The 13,926-nt window shown below is 37.0% G+C and overlaps 1 protein-coding gene and 1 pseudogene across 1 annotated transcript; both read right to left on the bottom strand.

Moving 5' to 3' along the window:
- Positions 1-1,582: 1,582 nt before the first annotated feature.
- LOC113040516 (NACHT, LRR and PYD domains-containing protein 12-like) overlaps positions 1,583-13,926 on the bottom strand; it is a 52,301-nt pseudogene continuing 39,957 nt past the window's right edge.
- Positions 9,387-12,098, bottom strand: LOC113039875 (protein ALP1-like). Its single transcript, XM_026198012.1, has 2 exons — positions 11,818-12,098; positions 9,387-10,375 (listed from the first exon to the last, which is right to left on the bottom strand). The coding sequence occupies exons 1-2, from the start codon at positions 11,964-11,966 to the stop codon at positions 9,643-9,645; spliced, it is 882 nt and encodes a 293-aa protein (XP_026053797.1). The 5' UTR covers positions 11,967-12,098; the 3' UTR covers positions 9,387-9,642.

Here is a 13,926-nt window from a genome sequence, read left to right as displayed (position 1 = left end):
AGGTGTGCTGTAGGACAGAGGAGTTCAAAGTGGAGGTGGGACTGCATCAGGGATCAGCTCTGAGCCCCTTCCTGTTTGCTATAGTGATGGACCAGTTGTCAAAGGAGGTCAGAAAGGAGTCTCCTTGGACAATGATGTTTGCAGATGACATTGTGATCTGTAGTGAGAGCAGGGAGCAGGTGGAGGAAAACCTGGAGAGGTGGAGGTTTGCGCTTGAGAGAAGAGGAATGAAAGTCAGTCGTAGTAAGACTGAGTACATGTGTGTGAATGAAAGGGAGGGAAGTGGAACAGTAAGGTTACAGGGTGAAGAGGTGAAGAAGGTACAGGAATTTAAGTACTTGGGGTCAACAGTCCAGAGTAATGGAGAGTGTGCGAAAGAGGTAAAGAAGCAAGTGCAGGCAGGTTGGAATGGGTGGAGAAAGGTGTCGGGAGTTCTGTGTGATAGGAAAATATCAGCGAGAATCAAGGGGAAGGTGTACAGGAAAGTGGTGAGACCAGCTATGTTGTATGGTTTAGAGACAGTGGCACTGAGGAAGAGACAGGAATCAGAGCTAGAGGTAGCAGAGCTGAAAATGTTGAGGTTCTCTTTGGGAGTGACAAGATTGGACAGGATTAGGAACGAGTACATCAGAGGGACAGCTCATGTTGGACGTTTGGGGGACAAAGTTAGGGAGGCCAGGTTAAGATGGTTTGGACATGTTCAGAGGAGGGAGAGTGAGTATATTGGTAGGAGAATGTTGGACATGGAGCTGCCAGGCAGGAGGCAAAGAGGAAGACCAAAGAGGAGATATATAGATGGAATTAATGAGGATTTGAAGCTAGTGGGTGCAAGTGTTGAGGATGCAGAAGATAGGGATAGGTGGATAGAGATGATTCGCTGTGGCGACCCCTGAAGGGAAAAGCCGAAAGAAGAAGAAGAATGGCAAAAGGAATGTTAGGAAATATAAACTGATATTTCCTACGGATGTACTATACAGCAAAAGATAGAAATAACTGGCTTAATTTAAAAAATAAAAATGGTGAATATATTAATGTTCTAATATTTTGGCACAGTAGTATACATGCAGCCAAGTATTATCACAGGATGAACTCCTTCAGCATGATAGAAGTCCTGATCAACATGTCAGTTTATTTTGTGATAAAAAAGTGGCTGGATGTACATTATCCCTTACACAAAGTAAATGTAAAGTAATGAGACAGGTTGCTTGTCAACGTAAAAACACACAAGAGACAGATACATTGATCATGTGATGGATGACTGAGTTGAAGCCAGAATCTGCAGTGATTTTACCACTGTTTTCCTACAATCTGATCAAGACTATTTTCAATATGTTATCATTCACTATTATTGATGTAATTAATAAGCAGGTATTGTTGTATAAAGCTGTGACAGAGGTTTTTATTCTCTTTCCTCCTTTGTGTTAATCATTTTAATCAAATTTACATCTCATTCTGATTAAAAACCCTTTGCTGCACTAATGTTTGATGATAATTTGATTTGATTCACCAAAATTTTATATATTTGTTCACACATCTAAATGAAGAAAATGAAGAAATTAAGTAAATGAAGATCTCTTTAATATCACAAAATGATGTTTACTCACCTCAATTTACAGTTTGAGTCTTGGAGCACATCAATGAGCTGCTGCTTTGAGTATCCAATCATATTGTCTCTCAGATTTAGCTCTTTTAGAAACTGCAATGCTTTTGTGTTTTTCAAAGACTGAGTTAAATAAGAAACATCTGTAATACCACAGTCATATAGACTAGAAAGAGACAGATGAAGAGAGATCATTTTACAAACAAATCATTAAGGTGAAAAATGTTACACAAATATAATGTGAACAAGGAGAAACTGAGTATAAAGTGGTTTGGTTTATACTGTTGAACTGATTTTTAACATTTTGATTCTTGTATGTGAATGCTACTGACCTCAGTCTCTCCAGTTTACAGTGTGGATCCTTCAGTACCTCACATAAGTGATTCACTCCTGTGTTTTTTATTTGATTCCAGCTCAGGTCCAGCTCTCTTAGGTGTGATGGGTTTGATTTCAGAGCTGAAGTCAGGATAAGACAATGTTTCCCTGTAATTCTGCATCTACACAGTCTGAAAACAGGAAGAGAAAAGACAATGAATCAGACCTAGGTTAAGGTCATGTCTAAGTAAAATGTATCATAAATAAATGCCATACAGTCACTAAAACTCCAGCAAAAATCATGGAAACATATAATATATGAATGAACAAACCAAGAGAGGAGCATTTGAGAAAACTAATTACATTCAAGTCTGGATCCCTCCTCACTTTTTTCAAAAGTACCAATGTAAAGTAATAGCCTATATATGATCAATATACAAACAATAGAAAAAAAATAAGAATACAAATGAACTATTTCACATTCTTAAAGAAAATCTTATACATTAATAAATTAAGCCATTTTAGAGTGTAGTTTACAATCTCTAAATATACAAATATACTAAACATACATCTCGCTTAATACAAAATTTAATGAAAAGTAACATTAGTTCAGTACAAATGTAACTCAAAATCATCTACTGTCATTTGTTAAGACTGTTTTTAGTCTGTCACTTCTTGAACCACGCTGTTGTAGGATTATCCTTGAACAGTCCATTTCAGTAAAGGAACCCAACACCGCATTCCACAGTTCAGAACGATTCCCCATTCAACCATTAGTGTGTCATAAAACACATTCATGGTGCTAAGATGGCTAAAGGAGATGTCACCCCCTTTTCCTTCTCGTGTCTGTCTAATCTCATACCAGCAAACATCATGACAGCAGGAAAAAATTTCTCTTTGTTCCCCAAACTTAAGACATAGCCAAGAATCCCTGTGATGACCCCAATGCATAAATCCCCAGCCTTATCAGGAATCACGAAGGATGCTAAGGCATTCCTTTGGCCCAGGATCACCAAAACCCTTAAACCATAGACTTTGTCTTCCAAAACCAACATACTGAAATCGAACCCACTTGTGGTTTAATACAAACAGCGGTCTCAAAATTGCTTCCAATAATCTGAATGGATTACAAGTATTTACTTCACACATTTCTTAAGTATCATGTATGTTTTATGTAACCTGTGGAATTATTTCTGTGTTTAACTTTCATTACAGCCTATTCGTAGGGTTTTCTACCTCAGTTATAGGAACTAATCACCAGAAGTTGCCTCATACATGTGTATTCTCTGTATTATGCTTGCTGTATATTACTCAAGTAATTTTGTGTGTTAAACACTTATTACAGCTAAATCCTTATTTACTTCCCCCTCAACTATAAGAGGTGGTATATGTATAAGGTATATGTAGTTTGGTACCTACTTGATGGGTAAATTTCTAGAATTTTGATATAACGTAGATGTGTGTAGGATGCACCATATTTAAACTATTAAATTTGCTTTTTAAAGCGTTTAAACTAAACTTTCAGAAGTTTGGAGACAAGCGATCACGTGGACATTACGCTAATTAAATGCGAGAACCGGAGAACGGGGCATAGGTCCCGCCCAAGACTATATCTGATTGGCTGTCGCACTAAGAAGGACAGGTCAGATGGACACGCTTAAAACCCAATGACATGCTTTTTGCTTTTAGCTTTGTGCCTAGCTTTGCCCTGCTTTGCAGTGACTTGGGCTCTTGCTTATGGTTTGTGCTGACCTTTCCATCGTCCAGCGTGTACTCTTCAAACCACCAAGAGCTCACTCAAAACTCATCAACTCTTCCATAAAATCCTTAATTGAACTTCGTTAAAGAAAAACCCTATCAGAGAAACTCAGTTGCATAGCAACCCGCAGTCCAGGAAGTCTCGCGAAGTAAGCACCCGGCAAAGCCATGTCACGCTGTCTGGTCTCTGTTTCCCTGGGTGTCCACTAGTGGGCTCACTTCCCCTTAGGCACCTCACCCTAGGCACTACAATCCCCACTAGCCTTGTCCCTTCATCACAGTAATTGCACTCCAGCTAAATGCACCAGGTGCCTTCACTTATTAGTCATTAGCCTCCCTATATTAACCAGTCTTTTCCTGTTGTCTGCATGGAGTCTTTTCCTTCCGTTTCCTGTCGTACCCAGTCTTCTCGTATTCCGAGTTCCTGTTTTCTTTTTCCGTTCCTGTTCCCTTCCTGTCCCTTCCTTGTTTGTTTATTTGGATTGTTTCTGGTTTTGACCCTGGCTTGTTTGGATTACGTTTGGATTACCCTAATAAAAACTTACTGCATTTGGATCTCTCGTTCCCTGTGTTTCACTGGGTCCCGAAACGTCACAAGCCAACCAACCACTCACTCACTGTCCCTCCGAACGCATCATCGACCGACTGCCAGCCAGTCAGCGCCAGAAAATCCCTCTCCAGCAACTTCATCACAGAAGGGAACGCATCCAAAGCCTACAAGGAGCATCCAAACGCAAGTACACAATATCTCCTAATTCTGGCTGAAACTGGTGCAAATCTTATTAAGAAAACGAAGATTAAAGTGCTATTAGATTGATTCTCTCAGGTTGCAGTCAAGAAATAGTGTCCAATGCTAGACACTTGGGACTCCATTCACCCTCCTTTAATAAGAACACTTTTCTCTGTCACTGTTTGAATGAATGTTTGTGTGTTTTCGTTTAGTTTGTGTGTATTAGAGTAGTTCAATAAAGTCTTGTTTGATTTTACATACCAGTGTGCTTACAAGTTACTGCCTTAAACTGTAGATTCTGTTACCTTGCTCATAATCAGTTATCATAATTTCATGATATTATTACCACAGGCCACGGGAAAATTTTGTCCAGGATTGTCCATAACTTCAACTTATCGGTGGACGAATAGTTGATAAAGTGTTAAATATTAATTCTGAATAATTTGCATACTAATTTGGTTCTTATTCCCTGTAATTCAATCACCTTTACGTTATATTGATTTTAATTCCTTTATTAATCTTACACTGTCTTATAATCAACAGTAAACTTTAAATCACACTGTAACTCCTTTACATTATAATGATACTAACTCTAGTTTCTCCAGCTTGCATTGTGGGTTCATCAGTAGATCATTAAGGTTTTTCACTCCAGTGTCTCCTAGTTCATTCACACTCAGGTTCAGCTCTCTCAGGTGTGATGGGTTTGATTTCAGAGCTGAAGTCATGATGAGACACTGTTTCTCTGTAATACTGCATCTATACAGACTGAAGACAGAAAGAGAAAATACAATGAATCAGATCCATGATATGTTCATGTTAGAGTTAAATGCATCATGAATAAATGCCATACAGTCACTAACACACCACAAAAGGAGAAGCATTTGACAAAATGAATTACAATTAAATTCTGGATCTGTCCTCAGTCAACAAATTGGAATTTTACCTAAGTAATACAGTATATGGTATCAATATAGAAACAATAGAAAATAATATAACTGGTCTATTTCACATCTTTAAACGAAGAATATCTTATACATGAATAAAGTAGTTTACAATCTCTAAATATAAAAATATACATTTTGCTTAATAAAAGAAGATTTAGTGAAAAGTAACATTGGTCCAGTATAAATGTAACTTTCAGAATCATCTACTGTCATTTCTTAAGACGGTTGTCACACCTATCTTGCATAGGCGTGTGAAGTGGGGGTGCTGCAGCACCCCGTTTTTTCTGTGGCCAACTGTTTAACTGTTGGGAATGAATAAAAAACTAAAAAAAGTGTGTATTTAGGCTATTTACACCAACTCCACCAACCAACATGTGATTAGGATAGTGAATTACAAAAGACTATCAACAGACATTAGATTCAGTGGTACAGATGATAAAGCGTGTGTCATACTACATTCGATGCGATCAACCCAGGTTTGAATCTGGCTTTTGGCGAACTTTATTTCTCCCTTTTTTTTCAAATTTAAAATCACATCAGAAAAGCATTTAATTTTAATGAAAAAAGGTAATAACCAAAAAGTTGAAAATAAAGTATTAGGTAGGTGTAGGGAGTGCTTTTACAGGTGACATCTATTTAATAATTTGAATTAAAATTAAAATTTACACTCAATAAGTTATTATTGCATTCTGTTTTACAATGTATTACAATGCTGAGGTGCAAAAAAAAAAATCACTATTTGCAATAAGTAATTAGAAGAATATAATGCTTTGTTTAAATATAATCTATAGTTATTTTCACTTAGTGTAAATAGCATCTATCGCTAAGAAAATATACTATTTTCACTTAGTGGAACCTCCCCCACCACCAACCGAAAACATCTTCCCGCACACCTGCTGTCTTGTTTGCCGTTTCTACTGATACACATACAAACCAATTTTTCTTGAGATGGAGAAATGCCAGAAAGTAGAAATTATGTGACATGAACCCAGTGGACTTAAACTAATAATAAACTTGAATTACACTGTAACTGCTGTACAGTATAATGATACTAACTCTAATGATTCCAGCTTGCATAGCGGGTTCATCAGTAGATCACTAAGGTTTTTCACTCCAGAGTCTCCTGGTTTATTCCTGCTCAGGTTCAGCTCTTTCAGGTGTGATGGGTTTGATTTCAGAGCTGAAGTCAGGATGAGACACTGTTTTTCTGTAATACTGCATCTACACAGACTGAAGACAGAAAGAAGTATGTCAGTCATATTATTGCGGAGCTACAGTGACTTTAGATCATTGTGATAAATGATCTGTACAGATATACAATATGATTTGTTTAGTGTTACATTTTTGCAGTGTGCAAGTGTAGGGAACTTTCAGAACATAAAGCCCATCTCTACTCTCTCATTGTGTGTTTGTTGTTGATGTGATGTATTATGTTTGTGACATGAGCTCTGTTAATAAAAGTATCACATCAGTTTCACATGAAGCAGGTTACTTTTTACATTCTGAAACATACAACAGTGTACAGCCTATCATTTAGTCTGTCTTATTTTTATTTTTTTTTAACTTATTTTAACTTTTATTATTATTATTATTATTATTATTATTATTTTGTCTATAGTAGCAGCAGATGCACATCTCATGGTATTTCTGCAGAACAACTAGTAGACAATCAGTAATTTTTCAAATACTTCAAATACAATTATTAACTAGCTAGAACATTTGACCAATGGCAAAGGCTGGAAAATGCAGTGCTATGGTAATATGGATGGAGTTACTTTAAAGGGGTGCTGTTATGGTTTTTCACTTTTTCAACTTTAGTTAGTCTATAATGTTGCTGTTTGAGCATAAAAAAATATCTGCAAAGATACAAAGCTCAAAATCCAATTCAAAAGGAGATATTTTATTTAACAGAAATTACTTTTCAAAAACTACAACAAACTACTTGTTTGGACTACAACAAATATCTTCCAGGATTTGTGATATCACAAATATTGACCAATGGGACGAGACCTGGTTGAACTGTTCATGCTCTTAGAGGGGTTAAAGTCATCCGGGTTCAAACCGCACTCAAATTAATTTGATTTTGATGCAATATTAACAACTGAAACTTTCAGCAGGCGACTATGGTAAGGGCATGTAATTTCCCGACCAGGTGTCGAGTGCTGTCAATCACAGCACACACTGGCCCAACTAACCAGTCACAGAAAACACTGGCTCAGCTAACCAATCTCAGAACATTTCATATTTCAGAAGGCGGTCCTTCATTTGATACAGAAATTATTAGAGTCGTTCATGCCAGACTGGAAAGAGAGGTGTTATAAAAATGTAAAATGTGAAAAATAATGTGTTTTTCAAACAACCTAGTATGAGAGCCTGTTCTAGTAAACCCCAAAAACAAAATCAAGACCATTTAAAAGAGCACAATAGGCAGTACTGCAGCTCCCTATACGCAGAGTATGCAGCTTGTTTAGGACACCAACTCCTTGTTTAATATTGACCAAACATTTAGTTCATATATCCACTTGTAATGAAACTCCAGCAGAGGGAGCCCTCGCCTGAGTACTGACTATTCACCGCTCCCTCTCCTTCTATAGACACTTCCTGTTTGACACTATTTAGTCAGCATGTTCCCACTTTCCGAAGTATTGCCAGTTTACCTGCCTTACCAAATGTTTTCCCATTTATTATTCTGACTGCATGTTTGTGCATGTTTGTGCATGATTCTGCCGGTTGTCACGTTCTTGCTTCTTGGAATGCCCCATTGGATTTACTGCCTGATTGAATTGATGTTTGTGTTTGACCTATTCGCCTGCCTACTCATCTCGGACTTTTGGATTCCCCATGTGCATGTTGAAAGATCAGATTGTTATTAGGGTACTGACTCTCTGCCTGGTTTAATGACGCTATCTGTAAGATCTTTCCTTAATAAACTTCTGTAAATTGTTTCTAAAGGGGGTCGCACACCGGACGAGAAGCGCAGTGCCGCGTCGCGTCGCGCCACGTCTTTAAAATTCGAACACATTATTCTCTATGGGTGTACACACCGGCGGCGCCAATCAGCGTCTGTCCGCGGCTCCCAGCTACGACTCAGAACGCTGTTCAAATTTCTGCCGCTCCACAAAGCGCCATCTGCATAGTTTTATATTAAATAACATAATATTTGTTTCAAATCGTTGTTCATACATTACACCAAGATACCACTGCTGCAAAATATTACTTATATTAGTTGTACAGCTTAATTAAAATGTAAACATATATAGTTACATTTATAATAAACGTGCTTTTAATATTTTTTTTTTTCTCTTGAGACATTTTTACATACGCAAAATATTAAAGTATTGGCCTGTGTAACATTTGCCTGTCGTGTTTAAGTACATTAATTGTTGTCGCCACCTAGTGGATTTACCAGGTCACAACCGTCACAACACACTTCAGGTCATTTAAATAGCGGAGGAGCGGACCGCGATGGACGACGAAAAACTAATCAACGAAGTAGAAAAATACCCAGAATTATATGCAACAAACCATAGATTTTTCAAAGACAACATAAGAAAGTCATCATCATGGAGGAAGATTGCCGATGTCATCGGTTTTTCAGGTAAGAATGTCTATTTTTCTATCTGAGGTAAAATGTTCAGTGACAGTCGTTAGCAACAACTGTATGTAATTGTACAGTACAATCATAAAATAATGTACAGTACATACATTGTCTTAATTTCATAATGTCTTTAAAAATATCATTAATGTTTATCACAAACTGACAATTGTTATTTTAAGTAAACAAATACTCAAGTTGAATTAAGAAAAACTACCTCAACAGTAATATGATTATTATTAAATAAGCATACCTTATGCAAAGATTATGTAGCATATTTGTTTTAATTAAGCAAACACATCAATATGGGTAGTTACAGCATAAGAAAATGTTGAAATTGCTTATAATAATAATACAAAAACTTTTATATTTATAATAATAATACAAAACAATGCTAATAATTGATGATTGTTAATCTAGAATGTTAATGATAATCAGAGACTAAATTATGAGCTAAGAAGGAATAAGATATCTAGGAAGTGATCAAATCTAATATCAATTAAATTATTAAGGTCAGTAAGGCCACACTATAGTGATCATTACACCATTTCATTCTGCCAAGACACATGTCCTTCAGAGTTGAAAAAAGAGCAGAATTTATCTCGAACAGTGTAGGCCTCCCTTGCACCACGAGGTCCACCAGCAACAGAGATACTCTCAATTGATCCAGCAACTGGAGCACTGGTATTTAGCCACCTCTCTACTTCCATTGGCTTGAGAAGAAGTTGTGCAGGAGGCATGCTGACAAAATAAGGCTGTTTATTTTGTCAGGGTGTATGTTGATCCTGTTATGCAGGATCCTCCAGCGAGATGGCAAAATGCCAAAGGCATTTTCTACCACACTGCGCGCCCGAGACAATCGGTAGTTGAAGATGCGTTGTTGTTTGGATATGTCTCGACCAGGGTAAGGCCGCATCAGGTAGGTTTTCAATGGGAATGCTGCATCCCCTACAATGGTGAATGGCATGTTCCCCAGATGCTCTGCTCCTGGAAGCTGCTGATTATCTGGCACCTCCAGCTTTTTTGCATCCAATGCCTGCCCTATGGCTGAGCCAGCAAAGACCCCCCCATCACTTGACCGTCCATACTCTCCAACATGGACTAGACGGAAGCGATACTCAGCATCGACCACAGCCAATAATACTACAGAGAATGATTTTTTATAATTGAAGTAAAGGCTCCCTGAATGAGGTGGTGCAAAGAGGAGGATGTGCTTCCCATCTATCGCTCCTATGCAGTTAGGGAAATTCCACCTAGAGGAAAACTTCGAAGCAATATTCCTCCACTCCTGCTCAGTAGGTCTTGCTAGGTGTGCATCCATCATGCACCTGTTAATTGCAGCACATGTGTCCTTGATGGCTTTAGCCACTGTGCTCTCTCCCATACGATAGTTGACGGCAAGCGTTCTGACTGAATTTCCTGAGGCCAGATACCTGTAAAACAAACATTAATATAAACATTTCTATCTCTTCACAGAAAATGAGTGCAGGACAAGATGGAAGTCACTTCGAGACAACTACATCAAATGGAAAAAAAGACAGCAGTTGCCAAGTGGCTCTGGAGCAGTGCGTCAAAAGTAATGGAAATATGCTGCTGCAATTTCCTACCTGAATGTATTTCTACAAAATAGAAGGTTAAATTTGTAGTAATGCACTTTCAATTAACTTTGTAACAAAGTGCATATGACTAAAGTATGTTTTGAAGAAGACTTTTAAAGGGATAGTTTACCCAAAAATTTTAATTCTGCCATTAATCACTCGCCCTCCTGTCATTTAATTAAAAATATCTTAATTTGTGTTCTGAAGATGAATGAAAGTTGTAGAGGTTTGGAACAACATGGGGGAAAGAAATTAATGACATAATTTACATTTTTGGGTGAACTATCCCTTTAATGGTAGTAAAAAAAAATGTCCCTCTGTCTTTTCCCCAGTACAATCAGTAATGTGGATTTCGAAAACTTTATGGATGGGTCGATCCATGAAGGTGATTTAGATACACAAATTGTATCAGAAGAGGAAAGCCCAGTACCAGAGACAGCAGGGACTGAAAGTGAAGAAGTTCAAGAACAGCCTCAGAGACCCAGAAAAAAAAGAAGAAATGACTCAAAAAGTCCAAACACACAAATAAATGAAAAACCTATGGACTTTTTAGTAACATCAACAGTGCCACCAAAACAACATGATGAAACTGAGCTTTTCCTTCTTAGTCTAGCACCTCAAATGAGATCTCTGGGAAAAAGAGAACAAACCAGAGCTAAAATAGAGATGCTACGTATCCAGGATGACCTGGATGCACAGAGTCAGACACATCATGGGCTAGGTGTGCCTAGTTACCACACAGGACCACTGTTTGGTAGCTGGAATGCTCCACATTAAAATTCAGCTTCCTCTATATATAATGTGCCATATTCATAGTTATAATTCAATGAGATGTAATATGTTTATTTATTTATATTCATAGTTATAATTCAGTGAGATGTAATATATATTTATTTATTTATATTCATAGTTATAATTCAACGAGATGTAATATATTTATTTTTTTATATTCATAGTTATAATTCAATGGTATTTATTAATTTATTTTGTCTCTCTGTCCTTCTGTTTGTCTCTTTTGCTTGCTTCGTTGGTTTATTGATTTGGAAATAGTTTCCTAATCCAGTTTTATGTTTTAGATTATATTATTGATACTGTTCCTGCAATTATTTTTATTAAAAGTATCCATGTGTACATTACTGTGTTACCTTGTCATATGGCTCACATGGTAAAGTCCATTTAATGAATTATTGTTTTGAATTTAATTCTTCTTTCTTCCAACAACATATTATTAAAGTATAAATCAGATATACAAATAGGTTAAATAGAAAATTGCTTACCTCAATGTCACTGCAAGTTTTTCCTTTGGCCCAATTGGTGTCCGGTAATTTATAGACATCCCTGTGATGTCAGGTCCAATAATTGACAGCAGGTCCTCCATTTGCTGTGTACTCATTCTGAAGTACTGCAGGTGCTTTTCCGGGCTCATCTGCAGCTCCTGAACAAGGTGGTGGTAAGCACCATATTGTGTCCTTTTTTCATTTAGAGGATGTACCCAAATGCGACTGACTCTTTTATTTTTGTGTTGTATTCTTCGACGTAAAAGTAGCAGTGCGGTAGTTTTTTTTTTTTGTCAGACAAAATTTGATCTGTTTGGGAAGAACAGGAGAAATGGGGCATTCATTCAAAAACTTTAATATGTTAAATAAGTTAATTACACACCCTCATTTAAGTCTAATTCATTTTGATTGGCAACTAACTATATACACAGCCCTGTATATATGCATATACTCTATTTTAATCAGGTCAGATTATTATTTTGTATATTGTGAATTATTTATAGGTGAATATCTTTATTACCAGAAAATATATATTAAAAACCACAGATGTTATAAACTGAACCTTATACTAAAATACAGTAGGCTACATTTGTTTCATTGAAATAAAACATTACAAAGTATTTTGTTACGTTTTCACTCACTAACTAAACTTTAAACTAACGTTAGCGAAACAATATTGTAACATAGTTGCCTAGACAACAGATACAACAAAACAATAACAGACTTATTTAACTCAGATTGTTTTCATTAATTAACATTCAAAACTCAGCTTTTATCAATTATAATCATGTATTTAAAATAATAATAATAGATTAAGTTAAAACTCACCCATCTTGCTGCGAAATTGAGCTCGTGCATATAGAATGTGCGCGTCCGGTGTGCGATACCTTGAGTTGTCCTACATGTGGCGCGACGCGACGCGGCGCTTCTCGTCCGGTGTGCGACCGCCTTAATACTGCCTCAGCCTCATCGACACAGAATACTTCGCTACAATCCAGTGGAAGTTACAAACATACAAGCAGCATTCAATTATCAAAATTAAGTATTTAAGGGGGCAACAAAATCAATTGGGCAAACTTCAAGCGGTCAATGAACACTTGACAAACTACATCCAGTCTCTCCCATCAACCATGCCTAGAGTGGTGAATTTCACACTACCCGATAAGTCTGATGGTTCTACTGATCGATGTAGAGGCTTTGCACGACAAGTAAAGATTTATTTTGATAACCAAGAGGCAAGTTTAATTCTGGTGATAAGAAATGTGCCGTCACTGTTGTCTGGAATGGGGATCGACTGGGCTGCAGCCATTTGGGACACTGACATGCGATTTAGATGATCTTTTTACTACTTCATTCAACAACTGCAAGAAGTGTTTGAATATCCCACAGGGGGCAAGGATATATCAACCCAGCTTCTGCAAATGTCCCAAGGTAACAGAACAGTCGCTGACTACGCCATTTTGTTTAGTATGCTTGCTGCTCAGAGTTGATGGAATGATGTTTCTCTCAAAGCTGTGTTCCAGAAAAGCCTCAACATTGACCTAAAGGCAGAATTGGTATGTAAAGGAGAAAGTTTATCATTCACTGACTTTGTAAATCAAGATAATCTGATGAGACAAACCCCACGAAGAAGGCTTATGAGAGAGATTCCACGTTGTTAAGTATTACCCAAGACATACCTACATCTTCCTCCAAGTTCAACCAGGAACCAATGCAAGTGGATTTTGCCAAGCTATCTGAGAATGAGAGATCAAGGCGACGACAACTATGTCTCTGTTATTATTGTGTTGAACCAGGCCACCGCTGTCAGGGATGCCCACACAAGGCTAAAAACTAAACTGAATCTGGAACATTTCTCTGTACTTAGTAATCAAACTGCCTCTTACCTTGCATACTGAAGATATGTCTGTCTTATTAAAAGGCATAATTGAGCCACTTCCAAACCTCATCCATAAAGATATCATCAAGAAGTACAACATACCCATATATATATATATATATATATATATATATATATATATATATATATATATATATATATATATATATATATATATATATATATAGATCTCGATCGTCACTGTCGGGCAGAATCCTTGTATCTCCAAA

The sequence above is a fragment of the Carassius auratus genome, chromosome 22 (assembly GCF_003368295.1).
Source record: "Carassius auratus strain Wakin chromosome 22, ASM336829v1, whole genome shotgun sequence".
NCBI lineage: Eukaryota > Metazoa > Chordata > Actinopteri > Cypriniformes > Cyprinidae > Carassius > Carassius auratus.
Note: the sequence above shows the minus strand (reverse complement) of the source record. Positions and strands in the feature narration are given on the sequence as shown.

Excerpts from the sequence above, each read along its gene's own strand:
- LOC113039875 (XM_026198012.1), bottom strand. The coding sequence starts at position 11,966 with ATGAGCCCGGAAAAGCACCTGCAGTACTTCAGAATGAGTACACAGCAA. Across the intron at positions 10,376-11,817 it reads AAACTTGCAGTGACATTGAG|GTATCTGGCCTCAGGAAATT; the intron begins GTAAGCAATTTT and ends TTTGTTTTACAG.